Below are 17,115 nucleotides of genomic sequence, written 5' to 3'. Positions count from 1 at the left end.
GTAAAAAATTTATCGACCGTCACTTATTGATGTCAATAATTTGATAATCGTCAATTATCAATATACTAACTGTATGCTACTCGCGTTGCTACGCTTTTTTGTTTTGGTCGTACCACCGCAGAAACCTTTGTGGGCTCATGCATAACACTTTGCTGATGATCATAACACGATTAAATGCATAGATTACAATTCTATAAGGGCCATACAGACAAAAATTCATTTATATATATACAATATTTTACCGTTGACGTTCGCGTTGTTTCAAAATTAAAGCCGTCATATATATAATTTTAATAATTAACCAATTTACAAAAAAAGTATTATAAACTTTTTAGTTGTGAATGCTGGTAGAGCAAGCAATTATCTATAAAATGATATATAATTTATGTGAAGCAAATGTGAGTTCTTTTCTAAAAAGGGAGGTAAACAACCTTAGCGTATTATATATTTGTATATATATAAATGATAACTGAATCAAAATCTCTGATCCTTCTCCTACATGGAGAAAGAGGCCTATGCCCATTAATGGGATATTACAGGCTGAAGCAAATCAAAATATCTACGAGTATATACATATTTAATAGATAATGTGACGTTTTTTTTTTATACCACTAGGTCGACAAACATGCGTACGGCTCACCTGATGGTAAGAGATTACCGTAGCTTACAGCCGCTTGCAACACCAGAAGCATCCCAAGCGCGTTGCCGACCCAATCCCCAATACCCCCAGGAGCTCTGGTCACCTTACTCACCAACAGGAACACAATACTGCTTGAAAACAGTATTATTTAGCTGTGATCTTCTGTAAGGTCGAGGTACTACCCCAGTCGGGCTGCTTCATATTTTGAGCAGGAAATTCCTGCTGTGCCCTACCTCAAACGTGTCGATGTTTCTAAATAATGAAAATTCATAAGAACTTTCAAATACCTAACTTTTATATTTAGTTATAAAAATATTCGTATGTCTGTATATCTACTTGTTTAAACACGAATCACTTGTTATTTTATATCTTAAACGTTATACGCATAGTCATATAATATTTAGTCTTTTATTTGTTTGTAGAGAACTTCAAGTATATAAGAATAATTCACAATACAAAGTATAGAAATAAAATAAAGTGAATTATCTAAGAAGGAACTTCCTCTTGTTATAAACGCATTCATTTTGTATCTATGCACATTGTTGTATCTAGCACATTGTTGTATCTATGCACATTGTTGTATCTAGCACATTGTTGTATCTATGCACATTGTTGTATCTAGCACATTGTTGTATCTATGCACATTGTTGTATCTAGCACATTGTTGTATCTATGCACATTGTTGTATCTAGCACATTTAGTAATCAATTCATAATTTTTAACTGCAGCATTAATACAACCTACATTAATATTTATCTGTGTATCGTCCGAGCCTATTTCACCAGCCCTGAATGAATAGCTAATCAAAACGAGCGATTACCGGTCAGACATTGGTGTTAGAAGACTGACTGTTTTCTGTCACGGCACTCAGGGTGTGTTTCTACTTCGAATCTTTTAATGTGCGTTCTTCTCTACACATTTTTAAAACTAATTCGGCCTTTATGGCTTTTATTACATAGGTACTATCTAACCCCGCGTGATTCATACAACCGTATTTTTTTGTGAATATGTCGATGTTTTTTTTTTCTAATTTTTAATATCATAAGAACAGAAACAAAGTATTGGATAATTTTAGAAAAACAAATTGGCAAGAATCGATCCAGCCATTCTCGAGTCAACACATTTAGTTAGCTATTCGTTTATTTTGCTTTTAGTTAATTTCTTTTATCTAAGAATTATTTATTATTTTCATTTTTATTTATTTATATGGGTATAGAATACGAAATACTATATGTAATAAGTGTAAAGAAAAAATATTAAAATAATATTTGTCTCAGATGTGGAAACGTCCTTAGACTAGTGAGCTAGTGACAAATAGTTAGACTTTCGAAGGACCGGATTTAGAAACAGATACAAAAATAAAGTACTTACCAAAACAACTTAAACTACCTTAAAATAGTAGTACCTTAAGTATAGTACTTTAAATATTGTTTTCAATCAAACTAAAATCTCTGCGATTTGATTAAAAATTTTATACATATGGCAAAAAAATCTATACTTTATATAATTATATAAAATCGTTGAATCATCAAATATAATATATAATATTGAATCATGAAATCTCAAAAACCGCTGGACGTATAAGAAATAGGTTATGGTTAGTAGACGTCCGCTAAGAACGGCGTTTTCAATAAGGCCGGATTAAAGGGATCTAAGAGCTCTCATTGTATGAGTCCTTAAATTTTTTGTGCTTAAAATTAGACAGAAAGATAGTTAATAATTAGTAGACGTCCTCTAAGAACAAATTTTGCGACTAGGGCCGCATTTAAGAGGTCTAAGGGCTGCCATAATATTTTACAAAAGTTCTTAATTTTTTGTGCTATAAACTTAAAATTAGACAGAGAAATAAGCAATAGTTAATAGACATCCCAGCAGTGCGACAAAACCAGCCCTGCGGCCATTAACCCTCCTGCCCAGCGTGGTGGCTATGGGCAACACACTTGGGTTCACGCAATTTTTGGCGCGAACTTGTGGAGGCCTATGTCCAGCAGAGGACTGCGATAGGCTGAAATAATGATGATGAAGATGATAAATACACATCCATCAAGAACGGATTATGTGACAGGGCCATGTAAAGGTGACCACCTTAAATTTTTAAATGCTCTTAATTTTTTTATTAGTGATCTTACTTTTATGTACTACAAACTTGATATTTGGCTAGTTGATAGTTAGTAGACGTCTACTATGGACAAATTTTGCGACAGAGCTGCTTTAAGCTATCTTAGTGCTCTCGAAAGATTTTATAAAAGCCATTAAATCTTTGTGCTACAAACTAGAAAATTATCACTTAGGTAGTTTATAATAAATAAACATCCACTAAGAACGAATTTTGTGACCGGACCAGATTAAGGTGTTCTAAAGGTTCGAGTAAGTTTATATGTAACTCCTAATTTTTTTTTGCCACAAACAAGAAATATGGAGACAATTAATAATTTTTAGCCCACCTAGAATAAATTTTGCGACAGTCCTGAATATGGTGGTCTAAGGGCTTGCACAAATTTGTATGAAACACACACATTCATTTTTTTGTGCTATAAGCTTAAAATTCGGCAGAAATATATAGTAAATAGGTAGTTAGTAGACGTCCTATAAAAACGAATTTATGACTAGGGTCGTATTAAAGAGACTTAAGAGCTCTCACAAGTTTTTACAAAGTCCTTCAGTGTTTGTGCTGTGAGATTAAAATTTGACAATGAGATCATTTCTAATTTGAACACGTCCACTTAGAACAGGTCCACTTTATTTATTTTTTTGTGCTATAACCACTACAAGTTTATAGATCTAGACTTCCACTAAGAAAGATTTTGAAATATACTCTTAAGGGGGTAAAATAGGAAGATTTGCACGACAACTCTATCCCATTTTAAATTAGAAGCATGAAACTTTGTTTTTTGGGACCACTGATTAAAAATGAATTAATAGCTATTTCAACATTTGTGAACAATGGTGAATGTAACCTGTTATGATCCACAAATGGAGACTATAAAATTATACTTTTAAGGTTGAAAGTTTAAATAGAATTAATTACCTTTAAACGGATAAGATAAGAGAAATTTGTATGAGAGTCAGTCAATTCTGTAATTTGAATATTGGACGACTGTTCCTGAAGCGTGATCGAGTGTGAGCCCTGCGAAGATGCAGCCTGGTAGTTCTAGTGCATGAAAGGTAGACTGTAAATGTGGTATACAAAGAGATCTAAAATCTTTATATTAGAACAAATTAGCTGTTGTAATATAATGATTATATAAAACTTTAGCCCTACTTAGCTTTACTCTTAGTAAACATAATAAATTTTTACGCGACCGAAGCCGCGGGCAACTGCTAGTATGAACATTGCTCAAAAGCAGCAATATATATAAAAAGAATTATTTTAAGTAAATATATATAGACTATCAAACTTACATGTTTTGCCCCCCGTTTTCAGCCTTGCTTTTTTTGCTAAATCCGGCTCTGATACTACGCAAAACAACTGAACTTTGCCATAAATCGTCTAATTAATTGTCACGCGACCCTTGTTCCTTCTAACTACACTCGATACAGAACAGTTCGATTGTTAGCCTCTTACCGCGAACGTGCTTGTCCGTAGCTTGGGTAAAACTTTCACTTGATAAAACATAGTTTTTTTTTAATTATTCAAATTTTAAAAGAAAAACAGTAAGTTATGTGACAGTGATAGAAGCAGGATAAATGTGAAATTTTCAATTAGTCCAATATGACCACTCAATTTTATTAACTTAATTATAACCATGTTTAATTTTTTTTTAATGTTTCACACAGGGTTCATATGACCGACCATTGTCTTCGCCGCAGCCGTCCGTAGATCGTTTGTCAGTTACGTGGGCAGACCCCGGTAGTATGACTTCCTCCGGAGTCAACCTCTTCCATCTGCCATCAGAAACAACCAACAACGAAGTGAAATTTTCGCCGTCCACGGGAGGTACGCTTAGTCTTAAAGCGTAATAATGTTTGAAAAAAAAATGTAATAAAGTAACATAGGTGTAAAAACCACTGCTAAATTTATTTTAAGATAGTTAATTGTTCTGTTATTATGCATTGTTACTTAATTTTTTACTTATTTTACCTAATGTAATGAAGATAAAACTCATAACATTTTAAAGAGCCCCAGCCCGTAAAACATATCCATATCGTAAACACATCCATATATCACAAAGCGTATCTTCCTTTAAATATTTTGGTAATTTTTTTTTAAATTTTTTGTGAGCAAAACTAGCTATCACCTAAATCATGTGATAATTTTATCAATAATATTTTCATAGTGACCCATTTAAAGATTATACAAGCTTCGCGTACATTTACATTACCCTCCATGTTTGGGACACTCGTTGATTGCAACGCGATTGATTATACTTCTTGAATTTGCGAATTAAGCACATAAGCTATTATTTGTCTTTATATACATAAAGTCATTTTTCTAAATAAAATACATAGATGGGTCGGAAGATGAAGATTATTCTGCAAGTCTCAGTGCAGTTCTTCGTCAACGTAGAGCAAGTGTAAGGCGGTCTCGCAAGGGACGAGCACGGCGCTCATCATCACCTTTCCTTACGGATGAATCTCGTTCAAGACGGCGTTCTTCGGTATTCACTACAAGTTCTGGCGAGTGAGTCAATTTTAGGTATTGTTTGTGGTGATCAAGTTTATGTTTACATTATTTCAAATAGAATCTATTATTTTTACAGTACCGCTATATCTATTGAGGATCAGCCGATCGTAACACAAGAACAAATATTCGAAAATATTCACTTGCATAAAGAAGTTCTTGGATCTGTGAAACAACAGCCATTAGGAATGAGAAGAAAATTAAAAATCGTGCAGCAGGTTTTTATTTTATATAAAATTAAAATTTTATGCAAAAATAATACTACAAAAATACAGCAGGCATAATTTTTAAACGCACTATTATAAAGAAGCCGGTAGCACATTTATTATTCGATTTATTACGTAATATTATTACGTTATAAAAAAAACTTATAAAAAAATCTTACAGGCTAAGGGCTACATTAAGCGCCATGAAGGACAGTTGCAAGAACGATTGGCACAGTCTAAAAGTACAAGGGATATTTATGCAAGGTTTAATATCTTATTGGCTACAGTAAGTTCGACAACTTTAGAAAAACAAAAAAAAACTAAATTTTAAACTATACTATCGCTAAAATCGTACGATTATTTATAATTTTTGTAAATAAAATTAATTTTTAAGAAATGGCAGCAATTGAAACGTGAAGCGGCAAATACTTCAAATCTTTTTATACCCTGGGAATTACGAATTAAAGAAATTGAATCACACTTCGGATCTGTCGTGGCATCTTACTTTACCTTCTTGAGATGGCTCTTTTGGGTCAATCTAGTTATTGGGTTTATATTACTCGTTTTTGTGATAATACCAGAGGTATACATTTTAATATTTTATTTAATGAAGTATACTTATTATAAGTCATTTTAAATACTAAATTTTGCGTTAAAATATTAAAATTGCATGCAAGAAAATACTTAAACTAGATTTTATAAATTTATTTACTTTTTAAGTATCTGACAGCAAATCCCGCAGAAGATGGAGAAAGAAAAGCCATAATGGATGATGAATCCCTAAATGCTACTAACCTTTTAACACTTTGGGAGTTTGAAGGAGTCCTAAAACAATCGCCGATATTTTATGGTTACTATAGCAACGTCGAACGGCCGGAGTACAGAATGCCTTTGGCCTATTTCCTTACAGGCTTAGCCGTATATATTTACAGCTTTGTAGCAACACTAAGAAAGTAAGTTATATTTAGATTTTATGACAACTCCCGACGTCAGTAAATCGTCTTTATAGATATGTACCTTTTTATTTTTCTTTTTGAATAGTCTAGTTTTTAATTATTATTGAAATGATAATTTTTACGCTATCATTTTTTGCAACCTAGAAAAATAATAAAAGTCAGTAATTTTCAGAATGGCAGAAAATTCACGCATGTCTAAACTATCAGAAAAAGAAGATGAATGTATATTTTCTTGGAAACTCTTCACAGGATGGGATTTCATGATTGGAAATACAGAGACCGCACACAACAGAATTGCTTCCGTAATTTTGGGATTTAAAGAAGCACTACTAGAAGAAGCAGAAAAGAAGAAAAACTTGAGGAAGTGTGTTTGTACTGTTATTAACTTTGCGTATGCAATTTGCGTAGGCAAACTTGCGTAAGCATACAATAGACTTGTGTTGATTTTCTTTTTAATTTAAACTAAAAACTTTCAGTTGGCGCATAATTTCTTCACGTACTTTAGTAAATATCTGCGTTATTATTCTTCTTGCTATGTCAGCCTATGCAGTAGTAACCGTTGTTTCTCGCTCCGATGACAATCTTAAAGTTAGAAGCTGGTGGCGTGAAAACGAGACGACTATAGTAGTTACCGTGATATCAATTATGTTCCCGGTATTGTTCGAACTCCTTGGCTTTTTTGAGCATTATCATCCTAGAAAGCAGCTGAGATTACAACTGGCAAGGTATTTTATTATATAAACAAACAATATCCAAAGATGTTAATATTATTGACTATTTTTTTTTTGTCTTGGTTTTTTAGAATCATGGTACTAAATCTTTTGAATCTGTATTCTCTAATATTTGCTCTATTTAGAAAAATTGAAGGGATGAGTAACGAGCTAGATAGACTACAGCCCAAATTACATATGAATGTAACAATTGTCACCGAGAATACATATAATAATAGTGAACTTTTGGGCCTATATAAAGCATGTTTTGAGACAGCAGTACCGTGTTTGCCATGTGACATGTTAAATGTACAAAAACCCGATAAAGAAAATTCAAGAGTAAACAATAAAAATCAAAGTTTTGATTATGCTTTAAGTAATGTTGGCATCGTGACTGAGAATGTCAAAAATAAAACAATGATTAAAAAAAGAAACCTGCGCTATATCGAAATTGCTGAAAATCTTACACAAAATAACAATAATAATTCATACGCTGAGGAAAAAATATCTCTTTTAAAAGAAATTGAAAGAATTCATAATTTAAGTAAATTGACACAATCAGAAGATTATAATGATACTTTGGAAACAGAAGATACGGAATCATATGATTTTAGTGACGACTTATATCACTCAACTGATACAACTTTAATAACAGAAACAGAACATGATTATAAATCTAGTGTTTCTACATTAGATTCTACTTATTCTGAACCTAACATTAATTCAGAGACTAATAATATATTACCACCTATTACAGAAAGTTTTTATAGTACGCAAACAACAGAACCACAAGTATTTTTGATTCATAGCACGCTAGATACAGAAGTGACTTTTACAGCTACAAATACTGATTTATATCAAGACACTTATACAAATGCAGATACTACTAACACTAATATAGGTAGTAGTAGTAGTAGCAGTAGTAGTAGTATTTTCACAGATTCTTATGATATAACTGAAACAATACAACAAAGAACACCATTCCAAAATTCAGACAATACCTTAACAAATGAGATAGCTTTTTTTGATTCTACAAGCGAAATGAGTTTTACTAATGACAAAATATATGTTTCTACCTCAACATCCATATCAAGCACTTCAAAAAATCTAACCATTTGTCCAGATTTGTCGTTTAACTGTTCAATAAATTGTGGTGACAAAAATATCACCCAAATATTTTATATGTCTAATTGTACAATTATTGATATAAAGTGTTACGTTACTGTATGTAACACTATACAAAATCTCAATCTAGAAGATTTGAAAAAGAATAACACCAACTTTACAATGATTGATACAGTATATTTTGACAAATGTCATAGAAAAATGTACAACTTGACTATTGGTACCAAGAAGAAACTACTAAAGTTATGCTGGGAAACTATGTTTGGCCAAGAATTAGTTAAACTGACTATGATGGATTTAGTTAGTATTACAGATTACACTTGTCATAAATTACTACTAACTTTTATTACCTTACTAACTACTAAGGTTTATTTTTCAGGTTTTTGTGTTACTAGGAACACTTTTTTTGGATTTTTTTCGGGCTTTATTTGTAAGATACATGAATAAATGCTGGTGTTGGGATTTAGAAAAGAAATTTCCTGAATATGGTGATTTTAAAATTGCAGAAAATATTTTACATCTAATTAACAACCAAGGAATGGTTTGGATGGGAATGTTTTTTTCACCCGGTCTTGTAGTTTTAAATATTTTCAAATTGATGATAATGATGTACCTTCGATCGTGGGCTGTAATGACTTGCAATGTACCTCATGAAGTGGTTTTTAGGGTATCTAAAAGCAACAACTTTTATCTGGCGCTTTTATTGACAATGTTATTTCTATGCGTCTTGCCGGTTGGATACACAATTGTATGGGTAACACCGTCATGGCATTGTGGTCCATTTTCTGAATATGAAAAAATTTACAAAATATTAACAAACAAAATGTATGAAGTCTTACCACAAAGTCTTAATTTTGCTTTAGAGTATATAGCTTCACCGGCTATTGTAATACCTTTACTTGTTTTGTTAATACTCATAATATATTATTTAACTTCACTAACGAATTCTCTAAGAGAAGCTAATAATGATTTAAAGGTAAGAATTGTATTTATAAATTTAGATTAGAATTAAAAATAATTTATGTAATACTTTTTACTTAAACGCTGGGTATTTTTTTAGATTCAGTTAAGAAGAGAGCGTACAGAAGAACGAAGGAAAATGTTTCAATTAGCTGATACACGTAGGCGTGCTGGATCATCATCTATCGAAAATACACCATTTACAAGGTGGAAGAAAGCCTTGCCGTATCTTCCATTAACAAAATCTATAGAATCTGATGATCGAAAAACCACGATTAATGACACTATTGAAAACAAAACAATCAAGAAGAAAGGTAATTATAATTTTTGTCATTAAATTAATATACAGCAAAATAGATAATAGCATATTTGTTTTTGATTAACAGGTGGAATTTTTGCAAGAATTGTTGGATTAGCAATAGACCGGAAGTCAAATGGTGAACCTGTATCAGACGGCCACCCTAGTTCACATAATATTGATGAAGAAACAGATACGGACTTTCATGAAACCTTACCAAAAGAAGTTTTAAAAATAAAAGATATTACTTTTAATAAAAATGTCGAAGTAAAGAAAAAACCTAATGTCGAATTCAAAACAGAAGTTAGTACCGAAAGTAAGCCGATAAGTGAGATCATGGCCAAAAATTGTATACCTGAAAAAATAATGAAAAGAAGTCCTGACATAAATGACGTAAAAGACAATATTGCGAGTGATAAATGTGTACTTAAGAAAAAAAAATCAAATGACCACTGTATTCAAAAGAAACAGAGTTCGGAATCAAGTAATCTATCTAAACAAACTGACTCAATCGGATCAGTAATACCAGTTATAACCATTAGTACAACAGAGAGCGATGATGAAATACTACAAACAATTAATAACGAACAAAAAATAATTAATGAAAACCAAAATGAAAAAAATAACGAAAAAGTAGCAGAAAGTGTTACAAATAAAAATCCAAAAAGCAACTTAAAAAGAAACAGAAACTGCTCAGATTTAAAATCTCTTCAACGACAAAGCAGTGTTGACAGTATAAATGAAAACAAAAGTCCTAAGGAATGTGAAGACACGGGGCATAAGTACCAATACTCACTGTAAATTACTATCTGAGAACTTTTAAAATTGAGACTTTTTAAATTGAGTTAATAAATATAAGAAAAACAATAACTTGATTTTTCATTTACTTAAAAAGGGTATACTTTTTGTTAGAATTTAATCAACAGATTACATGTAGGTACTCTGCATGTAGTTTAAATCCTTATAACATGAAAATCATTGAAATATTAAAAAAAAAAATGTTTGTTTTTTAGTAACGACATATATGATGACATATTTGGTTATCCTCTACTTTTATTATTAAACATATCAAAAAACATCAAAATAGTTTATTTAACTGTAAAGATACATATTACATAGAAAGAACAGTGATTCCCACACTTGGCAATACCTGTGTCGTGGGATTCAACAACACAAATAAATAATAATTACCAGGCATAGTGCGGCTTAAGAAGATAATAAGTATATGAACTAATGATAAATTGAATTACAATACTATATTATATTTCTAAATCGTGTTGCTTTATGTAATAATTTTTTTATGTATTCAATTTTAAGCATCATTAGATTTTTGCTGTGTGGTTACGGCAATGAAGAATATAGCCACCCTCTCTCTTCCCGTAGGTGTCGTAAGAGGCGACTAAGAGATAACACAGTTCCACTACCACCTTAGAACTTAAAAAGCAGACTGATGGCGGGATAACCATCCAACTGCTGGCTTTGAAATACACGTAGGCCAAAGACGGGCAGCAACCTCTTCGGAGCGACAAAGTCAGCCCTGCGGTCACCAACCCGCCTGCCCAGCGTGGTGACTATTGGTAACACACATGAGTTCACACCATTTTTGGCGTGAACTTGTGGAGGCCTATGTCCAGCAGTGGACTGTGATAGGCTGAAATGATGATGATGATGATGATGATGAGATTTTTACGCGTAGGTGCTTGCAAATATCGTGCTTGCAAATGAATGTTACGATATTATTTTTCTTATTAGTTGACTAAACTTTTTAAAATATACTTAATGTAAACATCCCCACATGTGTTGATGTAGTTTTTGAAGTGTCTAATCTTATACAATCAACAATAAAAAATCTGAATATAGCTACATACGCATTTAGACTTTCATCTCCTCTCTCCAGGAAATCTTCAAATTTCAGCATAAAAATTATCTAACTAGATAAAAGATAGCACTAGATAGGCCTTGAAGTGTGAACTCAAATTGTGCCCATTTACATTTAAATTCAAACAGAAATTTTTGCAATTAATATATATTCAACTTCAGTCAATCCCTCACACTAATTCGTGCTAAAAATTTCAAAGTAGCTACAATGTACAATGTTGGATCTATAGTTTTATTACAAATATAGATGATAAGAGTATGAGATGATTTTGCGTTTTTAAACAACATCAGTTTTGAAGAATCATAATCAGTTTATTTCGTACTCTAAAATCAGATTCACAATCATCTTCTTGTCAAATAATTTTCCATATAACAAGTCTGCTTGAGAAATGTGCCACACAAAGTCACGTGTTTTTAAATTTTAAGCACAAAGTTAGACAAATTATTTGATTGATTACAAAATCTTTTAAAACTTATTTTGAGCAAATATACTAAAACTAAAACCTTATCTTTGTATTTTTAATGTATCAAAAATATTTGACATTATTATATTCAAGTCACATGAAAATGAAAACTATTGACAAAAGTTGGAGGTACCACCGATTATACTTTATTTTTATAATTTTTATTCCAAATGGGTTATGTTCTTTGTTGTCTAGGTTAAAAAACCGTTACGAATACGTACAACAACAAAACAACGTTTACACATTAACAGATGACTTGTATGATTTTGAATTTACAAGCATTTACTACCGAACATTTGATGCACATTCAGAAAAAAAATACAAAAAATTTGACGAAAAAAATGTCAACTTTAATGTTACCGATGGTTTAAAAAAAAAGGAGTTCAAAAGTTACGACCAAAATGATGAACTTATTAGTGATAATGAAAGGAATAATCTATGGTCTGCTTCTCCTTCATCTCACGTACTTGCATACAGACCTACTATACATTTATCTTTACCTGCTACAGTCACAACTATTAAACGAAGAAAAACATGGGCCACATATTTTACTAGAAAAACTTTACCGGAATCAACAGGTACGTTAAAATATTATTAATATAAATTTAGTAACTACAAGAATTTTATTATTATACATATTTATTATATCTTAACAATTGCTTAGTTAGAAAAGAAGACACCAGGTTTCAAGAATTATAAAAAAATCCATAACTTTTACAGCGAAAGTAATAGCTATAAATGTTAGCATCGAAAATATTTTTTTACCAACACGAACACAGGAAAACGCTGCAAATAATTATTTTGTAAATTTGACAACTGTAAAACATAAAAATCTTAAAACAAAAGCCTATTTTGTCGGAAATGAAAACAAGTATAAGTCTATAAGAACGTCAATTATGTCAATATCTTCAGAGACAAAATACGTTCCATATAAATCGTTAAACGTTACAAACAATGAATTAAATACTACTTTCATAAGACAAACTATAAAAAGACAATCGGTCAAATCCCGGTGTTATAGGTGTGGTCTTAATGAAACAAAAATTCCAATGCCCTACTGTTATAACATATTTACAAGCAGTGACCATAAGCTTAGAAGCCAAAGAAATCACTTTAAAATAAAATGTATTAACAACTCAGAAAGGAAACAAATAAGAAACACATATTATGGACCTTGGTTTAGAGGTGGATGTTTTAAAAGATTTTTAGACGTAGGAACCGAATATACTGAACGAGGCTGTAGAACATTCAAACCAATGAAAGGAAAAAGTTTTGCTTCAAAGCGCTTTGTTAAACTAGAATCATTGCTTAATGAATTTGAAGATGGTTGTGTAATAAGCCCACACGCATCGATAACCCCCTTTAGTCGGGCAATTTCTTTATATGCTCGCTATCACGTATGTGTGTGCAGTCAAAGATATTGTAACTGTGGTAATAAATTACACAACCCACCCATAATTCAGTTTATGTTACAATTAATCAGTATTTTTTGCATATTATGCTATAATTATGTTTTATACCATCGCGCAAATTAATAAAGACATTTTTACATAAATTAGACCATGCTAAATTCACAAGATAAAATCACTTCACTTTCGTTTTGCAAAATAATGAAACTAAAAAACAATATTGATGAAGAATTAGCTGCATTCGCATACAAACAGGTCGCGGCACGCCATCATCCGGCCCAGCGCGTGTATCTTCGAATTTTGTTAAAAAAATTATCTCTACCCGAAGCCGCCGCCACTACATGCTATCTCGGATTCAACTTCATTCTGTGACGGAACGGCGCGCGCGCAACATGGCGCGTATTGTCGCGCTTCTTTTATTGTATATAAGCGTCGCGTGCGCAGAAATATTGACACCCCCATACTTTAACTTGGCGCTCGGTAAGAAGATAACTGCAACCGCAACATGTGGTGATGAAGGGCCTGAATTGTACTGCAAATTAGTTGGCGCTAATGCTGATCACGATGAACGTGTCATCCAAGGACAGGTAATTTTCTTTTTTTAACTTAATTTGTTTTAGAAATTTCAATATTATGAAATATCTTAGTCAGTTTAATATACATTTTAATTTTTAGTTACTTATTAACAGGTAGAGTCTGGTAGTTTATGTCAAAAAACACAACAAAATCTCTAGTATTTTAATGAAAACAATAAGAAATTTTGTGTTGCTTACTAAACAAACCTTGTTAAACCTAAATAAAACTTTCTTCTCTGTTTAGATGTCTGTCCTTGTGGGTCTCCCCGCTGTAGCTCTTAGAGCACGTTAAGCCGGTCGGTCCCGGTTGTAATCATGTTCACCTGATAGAGATCGTTACTCATAGTAGGGAATATATCCGCCAATCCACTGGGGCAGCGTGGTAGATTAAGCTGTTATCCTTCTCCTACATAGGGTAAGAGGGCTATGCCCAGCAGTGTGATCTTACAGGATGTAGCGTTACTAAACAAAAACAAATGAAGTTTTATATAAAAGTTTATATATGAAGATATACTAATCTAATATATAAAATTCTCGTGTCATGGTGTTAAACATTGAATTCCTCCGAAACGGCTCGACCGATTTTAATAAAATTTTGTGGGCATATCGTGTAGGTCTGAGAATCGGCCAACATCAATTTTTCATACCCCTAAGTTATAAGGGGGGGGGGGGGGTTAAGCGGGTTAATAACATATATGGCAAAGAAACGTTTGCGGGGTCAGCTAGTGTACATCTAAAAACTTGACACCGTTTCTAAATCGTAAAAAAATGTTTCTTTAATTATTTAATAAAACAAATGTATCGAATTTAGTATTCGTAGGTACCGTTCCTCTAAAACAACCATATATTAAATGTTGAATGTGTAGGCGGGCCAGATTCAAAAAAAAAAAAATGTACTGAATTATAATAACATTTTATTTATTTAACCTTTGACATCACTACTTTAAATGCTATTCTTATAAGTATGTCAAATATGTTTTGTTTAATTAAAAATAACGTATATGTTCCCATTGAATAAAGCCGACATTTCACATTGGTAGTCTAACTACCTTCCGTGAGATAAATAAAGGGTATGATAGCTTATCGCGTGTCCTGTTGGCTCACCATCCTGCGATAATTTCTTCCACATTTGTGTAACAACATATTAACTGAGTTTTAAAATAAAAAATAAGAGCAAGCATGCTTGGCAATTTTCGGAAAACTCTTATATAGTGTAGCTGTTTTGTTACACTACGTAAATGTCTGCAATTAAGTATTCTGTCATTGAAATTTTATTTCACAGACTCAAAGCTTGTTTAAGTATTGAGTAACTGTATGAGTTTTAGCATACTAGCATCCCGCCCCGGCTTGGCACGGGTATTTAACAAAAATTTCAAAATATTTTTTTCCCTCATTTATTTAATAATTATAACCTATGTTACTCGCGAATAGTGTAGCTTCCTAACAGTGAAAGAATTTTTCAAATCAGTTTAGTACTTTCGGGGCCAATTCAATGCAAACAAACAAAAAATCAAAACTTCACTTTTTGTAATATTAGTATAGACAACAAATATGAGCTTTCATATTAAATTATTTAATATTTTTAATATGTAAAAAATGAAAAAAGCTTGTAAAGTTTGTTTTTAAACAGCTTGGTACGCACAAATATTTACTCTGTATTAATAATATATGGTTCATTCATCGCCACTAGACGATACTAGGTTCATAGGTCACGAGATTATTTTGAGCATACCGTGTAGGTCATTAGTCTTGTTTTATCAAATACGTTGTCGTACATCCGGTATTTTGTAAATATTTTACAACTTTATTGTTACATTAAAAAAACATCGAAAACACGCGAATGCAGTGAGCAACTGTTGAATACAATACCTATTTTTTTTTCGTCAGTTTATTTTAATCTAGTTCAAATTTTCTGATTAATCTACTTTTTTTCTATACTAAAGTTAAGAAAGACGAATAGTGTGTTTATTTATTCCCTTACTTATTGCGAGCTCGTCTTGTCGTTAGAAAGATTTATAACATGCTCAAATTCAATTTCGAAAAATCACTGCTGCTGTTACTTCTTTAGAGAAAATTTGATTTCGTGTATCATAGTCACAAAATGTTTTTTTTTTTTTTTAACGAAGGAGATTGTGCTATCTAGCGGTTTCTTTTTTATACGTACAAACCAGTAAATTAAATGTAGGTATTCCCTTTAAATCCAAAGTATATCAAGGTTTCGCTAAAATATGTTGATGATTTGATTTGATGTTGATAAACTGGACTGTATGAAATATGTACGATCTAAAGGTTATTCTTATGATGTTTATTTCATTGCAAATAAAATATTTTATATTACAATCACGACCAGAAACGAACAACAAAAGTTTGTGTTATTGTAGTACCCGACCCTATTCCTAATAAAGCAAACGTGTAGGAAAATAAACGAATATAAATTATTTTATCTTTATAATTAAATCTTCGTTACATTATTTCACAGTATCCACTACGTTATGCCTGTATATTCTATACTTCTATATCCATACATAACTTACCTACGTATTTTATACTAGAATTTACGTAGCTCAAATCGCTATTGTACATGTACATACATATATATTAAAAAAGTACTGGTTGCTTATTAACATACAATTTTGAATCTTTTGAATCAAAAACAATTGTAATATATATGTACTAAAGCATACGACATGTACATTATAAAATTGTTGTGCAATTTGCAGTAAAAGCATCCAATAAACAACAAAAGCTTTGAAAGAAAGAAATGAAAAAACAGTATTGCGAGCGATACTCTTAATGCAACTTCCAATCCGATTGTAATAAATACAACGTTTGGTCTTTTTTGACTCAAATTGCTTTAAATAAAAATAAAAAATAGTATACGCAAACACCTGGACTGGAAATCACATTAATTATAATTAATAAAGCGCTATATCAGAAAGTTATGTGATATTAGAGTCTCATATTTAATAATATAAAGTTCGTTTCACGTGAAAATATTTTAGAATAAAAATATGACGATAGTCTTTTATCCCTCAATTCATTCACAACTCTTTCATTTCCTGGATATGCAAAGAAATAATCAAATGAATGAAGTCACGTGATCTTACGTTCTCGCAACGACAAATTATTCTTTAAAGCTGTTGTAATTTAGAACCATTTGACTACATCTCGCACAAGTTCGACAAGCTTCGGCTCGCTTCGAGTAGTTTTTATGGACATGTGGTAGCCAAATGCGCATGCGCATCCCGACTCCAGAGCGTTCTTTTGTTTCAC

The 17,115-nt window shown here is 31.8% G+C and overlaps 2 protein-coding genes across 2 annotated transcripts in view; both read left to right on the top strand.

The window, feature by feature from the left end:
- The first annotated feature begins 4,495 nt into the window (after positions 1-4,495).
- Positions 4,496-10,386, top strand: LOC123668803 (transmembrane channel-like protein). Its single transcript, XM_045602496.1, has 13 exons — positions 4,496-4,577; positions 5,090-5,261; positions 5,341-5,479; positions 5,649-5,753; positions 5,862-6,050; positions 6,188-6,420; positions 6,596-6,787; positions 6,900-7,148; positions 7,226-8,034; positions 8,389-8,558; positions 8,638-9,234; positions 9,319-9,532; positions 9,605-10,386. Exons 1-13 carry the CDS (start codon positions 4,496-4,498, stop codon positions 10,315-10,317), a joined length of 3,864 nt encoding a protein of 1,287 aa, XP_045458452.1. The 3' UTR covers positions 10,318-10,386.
- Positions 10,387-13,636: 3,250 nt separating this feature from the next.
- LOC123668355 (laminin subunit alpha) overlaps positions 13,637-17,115 on the top strand; it is a 41,486-nt gene continuing 38,007 nt past the window's right edge. The window contains exon 1 of the mRNA XM_045602093.1: positions 13,637-13,854. Within this exon, the coding sequence (XP_045458049.1) occupies positions 13,660-13,854 (195 nt within the window). The 5' untranslated portion in view covers positions 13,637-13,659. The remainder of the gene's footprint in view (positions 13,855-17,115) is intronic.

This window comes from Melitaea cinxia, chromosome Z (assembly GCF_905220565.1).
Source record: "Melitaea cinxia chromosome Z, ilMelCinx1.1, whole genome shotgun sequence".
NCBI classification, from domain to species: Eukaryota; Metazoa; Arthropoda; class Insecta; order Lepidoptera; family Nymphalidae; genus Melitaea; species Melitaea cinxia.
Note: the sequence above shows the minus strand (reverse complement) of the source record. Positions and strands in the feature narration are given on the sequence as shown.

Bases quoted from the DNA above. Each gene is read 5' to 3' on its own strand.
- LOC123668803 (XM_045602496.1), top strand. From the start codon at position 4,496: ATGACTTCCTCCGGAGTCAACCTCTTCCATCTGCCATCAGAAACAACC. The intron at 4,578-5,089 runs GTACGCTTAGTC...TAAAATACATAG, and splicing joins ATTTTCGCCGTCCACGGGAG to ATGGGTCGGAAGATGAAGAT. The intron at 7,149-7,225 runs GTATTTTATTAT...TTGGTTTTTTAG, and splicing joins CTGAGATTACAACTGGCAAG to AATCATGGTACTAAATCTTT.